Genomic DNA, 12,056 nt, shown 5'->3' on the forward strand with positions numbered 1-12,056 from the left:
CATGTGTGTAGGGATGGGTGCTGTGCTGTTACACCATGGATGACAGTTGGTACCGAGCACAAGTCATCAGTATCCAGTCCCTGGACCCGCTGGCTCTCTGGGTCCTGTATGTGGATTATGGCACCTCGGAACTCCTTATGGCTGATAGGTAAGAGTTTCAGTCTGTATGATTCTTTTGGAAAACATAAACTATGTCTCTGTTTTCTAGGTACCACCTGCATTGTGGTGCAAGGAAGGTAAAGATTATGGTAGTCCAGCCTAAAATCATTTTCCATCCCCTCGATTTTAAATGGAAATCATATCAAGCACCAAAAACGCAAGACATCGCGCAACGTTCCTAGGAGGGTCAGGGGTGCTTGAAAATTTTTATATCTAGGCCCTCTGAAATGCTATTTTCTGCATTTTGAGATGTAAAGAACAGCTGTAGATGTAAAGAACTGTTGTACATCAAAAGAGAGCTTTCAGATAACAGCAAAAAAATGAAATGAAAAAACATGAAATTATTGTTAATTGGAATCAGTTGGAATCATTATAGCACACTATCCTGCTACAATGGTATGTTGTTTTTATAAGTGATAGTTGAGTCAACTGTACTATCCCCATACAGACTGAAGCAGCTGCCCGAGCGTTACCAGACCTTACCGATGCAGGCCACCAAATGCACCCTGCTGGGTGTCCAGGCTGCAGAACTGACCGGTCAGGAGTCCGGCCTGCTACCAGAGAGTAGCTGGACTCTCCAGGCACTCAAGGCCATGATACAAGCTGTGGACAACAAGGTGCTTGCGGCCTGCATCAAGGTAAATGAATTAAGTTTTACAGGAATGTAGTAGAGTAAATTTTTCATTCGTGAATTGTTTTGTCAGATTGATCAGTGCTTAGGATACTTTTTACTCGCAAAGTAGAAACAAAATGTTAAGGAAGCTAGCAGGATAAGTACTAAAATGTTGACAGGTAAGATATCTCTTTGTTGTGTGCAACAACTGTCAAGGTGAATCTAGAATTGAAAATTCTGAACAGACTCAAAGCACTGTTTTTATCCTCAAGTGCTTGCTAGACTTTAATTTTACTCCAAAATGTTGAAGTTGTCTGCAAAGTGCACAAGTGAATATAGCATTGTCAGATTCAGATTTTCTTCCCATCAGTCATTATTCTAAGTCGTCTTAACCTCTTGCTAGATTATTGCTATGAAATTTCGTAAGAAAGAAGTGGTTGTTTTGGTGCAATGTAAATTCTAAGGGATGTCCATGTAGCTCAACTGGTAGTGGCCTCACAGTTAAGCTGGAAGACTCAGGTTCAAGACCTGGGAAGGGCATCCTAGTTGATGTCTTTCAAAAGAGATGTAAGATGAGGGACCCACGTTCGAGAAGGTGCCTCAAGCACTTAAAAGGGGCCCTTTGAAATTTACCTTGCTACTGAAACATTAAGGAAACTTGCTGTTCTATGTGACTGTCACTACGGTCATACACTAAATTGTACAAGCCTTGTGCATGAACCTAAACTCACACACTGTGCCCTGATGTGTTACCAGGACCCTGGGCCCCCGCCCTCCCTCCTCCTGTTTGAAAACATCAGTCCCAAACCTCGGCTGGTGGTCCAGTGTCTGGTGGAGCAGGGTCTGGCCCTACCTGACACCACTGGATTGGAGGGGCTGGAGTGGGTGTTGGACCAGATGCCAGCAGCACAACAAGAGTCTGAAGAAACATTGGAGCAAGAAGTGGACTAGACCCAGTATTCTCACCAGGATTTTTACACAGCATAGGGGCATCTTAGCACAACAAAGCCATGTGGTGTGTGATACAGGCGTGAGCATATTGTAAGGGGTCTGGGGGGATTCCTCCTCCTGAAAAGTTTTTAATCTCAACCCCTGAAACACTTAGTCTATTTCCTGCATTTTGAGGGCCAAATATAGGGAAAGATAGCCAACTTTATTTATCTTTGTTGCAAAATACAGAAAACTTCCCTTTGTTACTTAAGATACAGCATTGGGGTCCAAATCACAGTATTGGAGCCCAAATCACAGCATAGGGGATCCAAATTACAGCATAGGGGCCCACCAATGCTGAAAAGTCCTAGCGAGAACACTGTAGAAGTCATGTTTAAGTCACAACTTCCCTTCGACGATCTCCATTAGAATTAGCCTGTCTGCAATATCCAATCACGTGTAAGACCAGACCATCCTCAGGAAAAAACAACCATATGAAGAATGCCTGAATGTAGAGTGCAACTGTCAATCATTTCAGAACCATGTGCCCCTGATCTTCACTGATTGGCTGCATTGATTGATGTAGGTGTGGCTATGAATGAGAAATACAGCCATATGCAAATAAAGATGACGTCATGACTTTGAAATCTCGTTACACTGTGTATATTGTATACACTTTGTCATGATGTCTGTATACGTAGCGAATTAGACTTACCATAGCAATGAAAATTGAAACAGAACAAAACAAACATCATACTGTTGGTCTAAAAGTTTATTTTTGCCTGCATTACAGCATATGCTATGTTAGATGAAAACATTACTGATGAAACAATGTCACTGGTGCTACTGATACTCTTGATAAGTCACTAAATCACAGAACATGACTGGATAATGCTTCAATTGAAAGTTGAGACAGAGACTATGTTCTAATCATATATGCTTTATGGGACAACAATGATCTTGGTGCTCAAGTTGAGAAAATTCTATATTTTTGTTGAAGTCTTTTATTTTCATACAGAATCAAGTATATCATTCAAGAGAGCATGTGGAAATATCTTAGATGTGCCACAAATATGACAAACATAAAGTTTTGTTTTGTAGATTAACTACTATCAAGGATTCACATATACCTCGAGTAAATAGAAGTAGGTTTACAGTAGATTTTGTACTACTGTTGGGAAAGAAAAAAGAGAGAAATATCTGCATTGATGATACAGGTATATCAGTCGTAAAATCCTTTCCAAACCCTATCTGGACAAGTTTAAATGTTACTGTTTGTACTCTAGGTTTAATAGTTGACAACAATCAAAGTTTAGTAACGTTATGATAACTAGTATGCTAGAATGCACCTTCTGTAGTTTTTGTTCATTTTCTTGTTTTTGGAACGGTTCACTTTCTGCTGTAGTCAAATAGATTGTTATGATTTCCAAAATATGAGAAAAATCATTGCTTTGGATTTACTGGTTGACTTGGACCGTTTACTTTACATGTTGAAATAAAGAAAGTTTGTTCCAGGTCACATGGTGTTTGCTCATTGAATCCTGGTCAATTAATTCAGAAGTAGAAATTGATGACACGATTCGACCAAGTACGAGGGGCGTTCAATAAGTAATAACTCTGACTCATTTCCCATAGCAGGAGATTAATGAAACTTGGCACAGTTATTAGTCTTTCTCTTTATAGGAACCACCCAGAGTTATGCATTTCTCTCATCGTTTGATGCAACTCTGGACACCGTTTTTGTAGGACACCCCAGGTTGGTCGTCCAACAGATGCCTCATCAATGGCACGACAAGAGGAACGCTCATCAAGAGGAACGACCAGGTCTGGGAGCTGTTTCCACAGACTTCCGGCCATGTTTGAATTCAGGATGGCAGCGTTTTACAAGGTCATATGATGGGGCATCATCACCATAAGTTTCTTTAATTTCATCAAAAGTCTCCTTTGGTGTGCGTCCTTTCAAATACAAAAACCGGATCACTGCGCGACACTCAACTGGCTCCATTTCACACCTGGTCCATTTCACACCTAACTCAGTTCAAACACCAGTAAATCAGAAACCACAATTAGTTCAGAGCTCTTTTTTGCAACATAAACTATAGATATAAAGATATGAATCATTACACGTGCAAATTTTCATCTAGATCAGACAACTGAAAGTGGGTCAGAGTTATTACTTATTGAACGCCCCTCGTACCCATGGCAAAGATTGCCACTGTAACAAATAAAAGATATGTTGATGAAGATTAGACAGCCAGATAATAAGGTATGCCAAAAAGCAGTTACTCAATAGACATGTAACCGGATATGATTTTGGAAACACCAAACGGTCAGATGTTTAAGGTAGGTTCCACGACTTTTCGTCATTGACACTGTTGAAGGTAATGGATGCTACCTGAAACGTCTGATTGTTTCCAAAATCTTATCCAGTTGTCTTCTTTTTGGTGTTATTGGTGCCTTTCCTTAATTCTGAACTATGTAGGATTTGGACAATATATAAACTATATTTTTCTACCATTTTATTATTTCATAGAAATTTAGATCAGCATTGCGTTCCAATATTCAGGGAGAGAAGTCACAACATCATTGCACCATAATACACAACTAGGGGGTGGGGACCGGTACAGAAAATTCAGGTCCAGAGGATCAGGTACGGACCTGAACCTGGACCTGATTCTGTTTGTGAAAACTTATGAATGGACGATACTCAAAACAATGGTCCATTTCGCTACATAGTATTCTGTTTTATGGCGTATTCGACTCACACTGGCATTTTAAAATTCACAAGGCTGTCTCTATATGTTTGACTCTAAAACTTGGTAGAATTGACTATAGACTCTACTCTACTTCGCTCTTGTCATTTTCTTTGACCCAGTAAGCCCCAAAACGTTTGAACATATAATCTGTTCATTTTCTAATCGGTCCAACATCCGGTTCACCGAATTTTTTCAGGTCCGTCCTTTTTTCCGAACCGGTCCAATAAGAAAACCCTACACACAACGTTTAAACACATCTTCTAACCAACACACCCCACATATGGCTGATCACTAAACCTTACCACTTATCAGCCTGACTGCCCGGTTTTAAACACCAAAATCTGTGAAGTGTATACTATGTAGTTAAGGAGGAATGATAACATCAACCCTAAGACCCCCTTTCCACTAGACGGCGATCGCGCTGCGCTCTCACTGCGACCTTAATAGGACATTTTTTTTTTTTTTTTTTTTACTCAATGGTCACCACGTAACAAGGCCTGAAGGCCACTCAAGGTTACGGGTTACATGATTGGAACTGTAACAGCAACTCTTCGCCCTAGGTCAGAAACATCATGATTGAGACCAGCCCAATTGCTCACTATGAGTGAGGACTAACCGACCCAATAGGCGAAGCAGGGGTTACGAGGGCTGCTCGGGAGATTCCCTACCCCTATTAAATGTGTACATGTGTAACCTTCACTTTCACACTGTTTATATCAAACAAAACGTAAAAGTGTGATTGAGAAGACAATGAAACACACAAAGTGTAAAAAGATTTGTTTCTTTTCTATACAATTTGTTGAGGGATGTGTCAAATTTTAGGTCGCAGAGAGAGCGCGGCGAGAGCGCCGTCCTACATGTAGTGGAAAGGAGGTATAACAACTGCAGCAGGTACCCTAACACCATTTAAAAAAAGTGATCTCCCACGTCAACCTTGAACCTAAAAGAAGATGAGTTTATCATTAAACTAAATTGAAGCTTTAGACGATTCAATGGTAATACCAGAAAAATGTTCTCTATTTGTAGTATACACTTGAAAACTCTCTCTCTGTCAGTAAGTCTATACAGACTATGACACCTGAAATACATGTACCCAAACACTTCTTTTCACTGACCAGACAACAAGTTAGAGAAAGCCATGGTGGCGGTACCCTAGGCCCTGTGTCCGTACCGTGTGTCCAAGGAGGTTTAAAGTCTTTTTGACCTCCTTGGCGTGTGTGTGTGTGTATGCATGTCTGTGTGCATGCATGCAAGGAGGTGTGCCTGAGTGTTGGTTGTGTGTGTGTGTTTGACAATTTTTTTTCTTCATTTTTTGCTCATTTCCTATTTTATCTACTAAGGGATGCTTTGCCCAATACTTTGATTTATATATTAAAACATGCAGAGAAAAAGTCACATCTACAGAAACTCGGACAATTTATCAACTTGAAGGTCGACGTTCCCTCCTGAGAGAATGACGGCGACGTTTCTGCAGCCTCCTGCCTGTGCCTTGAAGCTGTCACTCAGCACAGCGGCCACGCCCACTGCGCCTGATGGCTCAACAACAAGCTTCATCTTCTCCCACACCAGCCGCGTTGCGTTCTGAGAGAAACCATAGACAAAGAAACTTCAGATTGTAATCTCAAAGTTCAGGGGTGCCTAAGCATTTGCACGAATCACTATGTGAAAACACACGAACCTTATGAAAATCACACAAATCACTATGGGAAAGCATACGAACCTTATGTGATTTGCACGAACCTTATGCGAAACCGGCCGACCACCACCGGGTCACGTGACATTACGTCATTCGCTTAAGGTTCGTACAAATCGCATAAGGTTTTTGTGTGTCACATAGTGATTCGTGCAAATCACATAAGGTTCGTGCGCTTAGAGTAAGAGTAAGAAATTGGTGCTTTCGCTCGAAGTGTTCAAATCCCAACGTCACCATTTCAGACATGCTTCAAGGCCAGCAAGTGTATAAACCAAAGGATAACAAGATAGTCTGGAGTCACAGACAAGACATAAATCACAGTCTACGTTTCTGTGACCGTTTTTCACTGCTAGGTAGACTGCAGGCGTTGCTGCTATGAATGGGGTATTACACACTAAACGTGTTGTCATATTTATAGACACAAGGGTCATTGATTATGTAACACATTTTTGTGTTTGGGACCACATTGTTAGCAGCGACGCCTAGCTGCAGTATGGAGCAGTACCAGTTACTAGTACTGCCGTCAGGAGCTGGCAGACGGTCACCAAAACTGGCTGTGACTTAAAGGTCGTGAATAAATAACCATGTTATCTAATTATCCTCCAGTTTACAGATCTTTGATCCAATGTAATAAATCAGATGATTTTAAGATTATGAAAAAAGGGATATGATTTACATTAATAAATAAAGCTGACAATATGCTAATTTATGGCATGACTCATAGACTAGACAATGTACGGTACAAATGCCCAAGAGATACTGTAAATGCAGAAACTTTCGCGGTGGTTTAATGTTCGCGGTTTTCACGGTGGCCGCTTCACTGCGAAATTAAAACAACCGCGAACATTTTTCCATGGCATTAAGAGACTACAGTGCATGGTGCTACCGCGAACTTAAAACCACGGCGAAAAGTCCCTTTCCCCGCTACTGCGAAATTGAATCCCCTTCGAACTTAGATACATTTTTGCAGTATGTCATTTTAATAGCAATGCAATGCAGTATAATCAGCAAATCAGAAACCCTCGAACTACTTGCCTATTAGTATTCTGAAACCTTTTTGGCGACACCTGAGGGGCGAAGCAAGTAAGCGAGTATTACTCTACCTTTATTTCGTCCTCTGAAACAGTGAAGATGTTGTCGACATAGCTCTGGATGTATGTCCAGGGAACTGGCCCGATGTTTCCATTGAGCCCGTCAGCTATACTCTGTGGGAAGCGTGCAAACGTGCACCGCTCGCCCTTACTAAGGGACATGGCAGCATCATTCGCAACCTCCGGTTCAGCTCCGTAAATGCGAATCTCAGGACAGATTGACTGTGGAGCAAATTGTAGAAGAATTGGAGTAAAATGGCGACATTGAAATCCGTCACTACTTTCAAGTAATTTTGGTAAATGTACGTACTATGTACTAGTCTATTTTCATCCGGTTTTCAAGTTCTGAGAAAAAAATGTTAGATCCAAGATGGCAGATTCACGCTGATAGCTTAGAATATGCATGACGTTGATATGTTTTTGCATGCTCGTGACGTTACACAGAGAAAACAGTGTAAATTAAACTAAGTATATCCGTATTTTACCCTTCATCTTGGGTTTTAAGGGTTTAAGATATCCAACATGTTAAGTGTCAGATTTTAGCATTTCGTTATAGAGAATTGCTCTGTAATAATGATAAGGAGAATGGAGAGGTACCTTGATAGCCACAGACACACCAGACAACATCCCTCCTGTTCCAACTGGCATAACGACTGCATCCAAGTTAGGTACCTGCAAAATATAGACAAAACATTTTTAGTACTTGCTAATGAATGCATTGCAATAATATTCGGTGTGTGGGTACATATTGTAGAGTGACACAAGAATCAAGGGCAATTTTGAGCCACCTGATGGCCGGCTTTGGTACTGCAGAAGAATTTGCTGGTTTTCGTACCATTCTCCTACTAATTACAAATAAATACTTTTATATACTGATATCAAAAGCTCCTTGCTGATATATAACACGAATACCTGTCGAAGAAGTTCCAATCCCATAGTTCCATGTCCGGATATGACGTCAGGATTATTTCCGCCTGAGATGAAGACCGCTCCTGTCACATCCTGTACCTGTTTCACAGTTTGAGCTATATCCTGAAGAAAAAGAAATACACATTTGAAAGTAAAGTTTCATATGTATTGTCTATGTTTTTGTCAGGAGGCTGGCCCTTTGTAATATCCGCAGGTTAGTTGGGCAGCCCTGGCTGTGCATTCTGAACAGCCAAACCAATAAATAAATAAATTTTAATGGTTTTTTTTTCCTTGAAAAGCCGAATGAGTTTCTTTCACCAGTCGAGTCACTGGTGGAATCATGGACACCATCATAAATGTAAGTTTATGAAAACATAATGGCCATAACGGCCATAATGGCTTTGTGCTTTGTTGCAATCCGGACGTGTTTCGTGCACTTGCTTTCAACATAAGTTCTCCTTTTTTTTCTGGACGTATCACCAAAAGATTGAAACATTGAATTTTAGACAATCATATCATGCTTGTTCCTGCACAGCATTGCAGTGATACATAATCAAAAAGCATACCTGGATGGTAAATACATTTGCTAACTTTTCGTGCTAACTTTTTGATAAGAAATTATTGTTATGTTCGACATGATGATATTCATATTTCGTATATATATATATATATATATATATATATATATATATATATATATATATATATATATATACTTCTGGTAGTCAGTACCTTAATGCTTTCCAAAAGTATATTTTCAGGCTTAAAACAATGTTGCAAGCGAACTGCCATAACAGATGAATATTGTGTAAACGCAACGTCAACAACCGGAAACAAGATGGTGTCGGCATGACGTCGAAATACAACATGGTGGCGCCCATTGACGCGGGTGAAAACGATACAGTTTTGCTAGACCCAATTTATAACTATACATAATATCCATATATAGCTGTTTAGTTGTACTGTAAGTAGTTATAGACCTTACGAAAGTCGCTGTGCTTTGACGGTCGTGTCAATAAAGATTTCATAACGTAATAGAAGCTAATCTGTCTTTTTACAAATAACAATGAAAGGAAAATATGTTTTTCACCTGTGCTGTGGGTTCGCAGAGAGTCAGATCGGCGCCGTACGACAGCGCCGTCTGTCTCTTGCACTCAGGTGAGTTGTTTGGCATGACCACGTGTGCCGTGACACCGAAGAGCTCAGCCGCCATGGCCAGTCCGCACGCGAAGTTACCGGTGCTGCCCGCGACCACTTGCAGTCGGTGTGGAGTTGTTCCATTTGCACTGACCAGTCTGGACAGAGCGTGACAAGCCCCACGGAACTATACATAGGGAAATAACACAACAATACATGAACTTGAGCCTGTACAACGAGTCCTCTTAGTGATACTCTGTGTAGGACGTTCCTGTCCTTACTTCGGTATTCTTTGTAAGGCATTACGTACAACTTTGTTTTGGTGTTTCTGCGTCATGTTTTGTAAGTGTTTAATTGATTTGTATTGATACATTTTGTATTCGCCATACAACAATGTGTACAAATCAGTGATATTCAGTCTGGTTTCACAGACAGCGAGGCTGATTTTTCTGATTAACCTATTAAACTTTGATCACAGTGTAGCTCTCCGGGTTTAGAGGGAAAAATTCTATCGTATTCCTCTATGAAAATTCGAACTTTTTAAAACCTGAAAAATGTTGCCAAAGCATTATATACTTGTTTATTATCATTATTTTTATTCAACCTTTATTAACATCTACATAACATTACATTCACATAACGATCACATAACATTGTACTTGTTTATTATAACATTGGCGCTGACCAGTGCAATGTGCTAGGAAGCCCGAGCCTACCATCAGTTTATGGATTCCTCTGACGCGCGACATCTATTCTGTACATTAGAAAACGTACATCTGCTTGGAGATAAGATAATTACCAAACCCCCAAACTGCATGACCTGCTCCACAATACATAAATAGGTGAGATGATTATATCGATTATAACAACACCAACCGCAAAAATGTGCATCATCGCGCGACTGAGTGCAGGTGACATGCAAAACTACATACAAATGCGGTAAACGGAACATAGAGATACAGATGCGAACACTCATCACATCTACCGATCATAATACTCTGTCGTTGGAGGTTACCCTCCGGTTACATAGTAATCATGGTGGCGCTGAAATGATGCTTGGAGCGCCATTGTGTATATAGTGTTGCCTCCTGCCGCAAAATATGCGCATATATGCTATATGTACAGTGCAGTTATGCCGGCTATACAGGCAGATATAGAAATCCTTTTCTGGTGTAGTGAAACGCCCACATCAGTTCTGCTGACCGCAAGTATGAAGTTCGTTATCCAAAGCTAAAACAACTTTTTTTTTCAAATCCATTTTACGAACACGTGAAAACTGAGAGTGCAGCACGTTACAGAAGCGCTACATGCCATATGTCACAGCTTAGCATTGGAACAAACAGGCAGAATTCAAATTTATATACGGGTAGCTGATTTGAAAAAAAACTACTTATCGCAATCACACGTTTCGTTCTGGAAATGTTGCACCGGAAACGCCCTACGCATATACGAAAGGCCAGCTCTCAAATACAAGTTCAACCATCAGAAGGCCCAACATAAAAACTGACCGTTGGTACAACGACATAAACCCAATGCAGTGAACTTTCAAACACTGACAGCTGATACAACTTTTTAAACCTAATGGACAGACAAGTGATGAAAAGTGCAGCAAGTTACCGAAGCGAAACATTCCAAATATCATAGCCTCGCATTCGAACAGACAGAATCTATATTCATATACCGGTAGTAGTTATCGAAGGAAATAACAAGTTTGATGCTATATGGCTCTTAAACATTTATGTTCTGGAGAATGGGAATTCGAAATAGCCAAGACTAAAGAGACATCCATGAATATATTTGCCTATATAGTTCAATCATTACATTACCTTAAAGGAGCCTGATTTTTGGAAATTCTCGCACTTAAAGAAGAGTCTTCTTCCTGACAGCAAATCCAGAGTGTCACAAGTTTGTATCGGAGTACGAATGACATGACCAGACAACGTACTGGTAGCTTTTTTGACAGTTTCGAGGGTCACTTCGTTGATGGAGTCCATTTTGTTCACAGGGGGTGCGGCAAAGTATTGGTAAGCCCTTGAAATGCGGTTCAACCGCCTTGTGCACTATCGACGCCCATGACCATGATCGGCATCCATGCACCATGACCAAGGCATTGTGCCTCAGGCTGAGAAGTATTTATTTTGTTAACCCTATTCAGAGGGAGGGGGGAGGAAGTCTTTCGAGGCCCGCAGCAAGTCCCTCCATCTTCCGTCCTGACAAAAAAAGCTCGGTCTGTATAGGGTTAACTATTGGGTCCACTTTTGATCCTGTCGTCCCAGAAGCATGCATGGGTTTACATTAAGGCCTTCTAAAAATATATCCTCTAAAACAACTTGATACTCGGGGATGACTGACTCTGCATCATTAGATCAAGAGCTCTTTACACCCCCCCCCCTCCAACCTGAGATTGACAAAAAAAGCCCGGTCTGAAAAGGGTTAACTATTGGGTCCACTTTTGATCCTGTCGTCCCTGGAAGCATGCATGGGTTTCCATTAAGGCATTCTAAAAATATATCTTCTAAAAACAACTGGATACTCAGAGCGTATTCTCGGGGATGACTGACTCTGCATCAGTAGCTCGAGAGCTCTTTACATTCATCACTCTTTTATGTGGAGGTCTTATATAAGTACCTATAGCTAGTATCGAAGTTACTCAAGTCGATTCAAGTAGGAACTGAGTGTTAAAACACAGGGATCTAAATGTGGTAAACTACCGAAGTTGTCGGGGATATGATTTGAATTTCTTAGACCGTATACTTGACATAAGCCAA

The 12,056-nt window shown here is 40.7% G+C and overlaps 2 protein-coding genes across 3 annotated transcripts in view; one reads left to right on the forward strand and one right to left on the reverse strand.

Moving 5' to 3' along the window:
- Positions 1-3,221, forward strand: part of LOC118422992 (RING finger protein 17-like) — a gene marked incomplete in the record, with an annotated part of 56,912 nt that extends 53,691 nt beyond the window's left edge. The window contains 3 exon segments of the mRNA XM_035830886.1: positions 50-148; positions 608-797; positions 1,529-3,221. Of these exon segments, the coding sequence (XP_035686779.1) occupies positions 50-148; positions 608-797; positions 1,529-1,723 (484 nt within the window).
- Positions 3,222-5,766: 2,545 nt separating this feature from the next.
- Positions 5,767-12,056, reverse strand: part of LOC118423389 (serine racemase-like) — a 15,650-nt gene continuing 9,360 nt past the window's right edge. The window contains exons 1-6 of one of the 2 annotated variants that reach the window (XM_035831518.1): positions 11,115-11,297; positions 9,242-9,475; positions 8,155-8,274; positions 7,840-7,914; positions 7,255-7,464; positions 5,767-6,039 (exon numbers count right to left, since the gene is read on the reverse strand). In XM_035831518.1, coding sequence (XP_035687411.1) covers positions 5,857-6,039; positions 7,255-7,464; positions 7,840-7,914; positions 8,155-8,274; positions 9,242-9,475; positions 11,115-11,282 — 990 coding nt within the window. In that variant the 5' untranslated portion in view covers positions 11,283-11,297 and the 3' untranslated portion in view covers positions 5,767-5,856. Of the gene's footprint in view, positions 6,040-7,254; positions 7,465-7,839; positions 7,915-8,154; positions 8,275-9,241; positions 9,476-11,114; positions 11,298-12,056 lie in introns of those variants that run through there. The other variant, XM_035831517.1, reaches the window with a different exon arrangement.

The sequence above is a fragment of the Branchiostoma floridae genome, chromosome 9 (genome assembly GCF_000003815.2).
Source record: "Branchiostoma floridae strain S238N-H82 chromosome 9, Bfl_VNyyK, whole genome shotgun sequence".
In the NCBI taxonomy this organism is placed as follows: Eukaryota; Metazoa; Chordata; class Leptocardii; order Amphioxiformes; family Branchiostomatidae; genus Branchiostoma; species Branchiostoma floridae.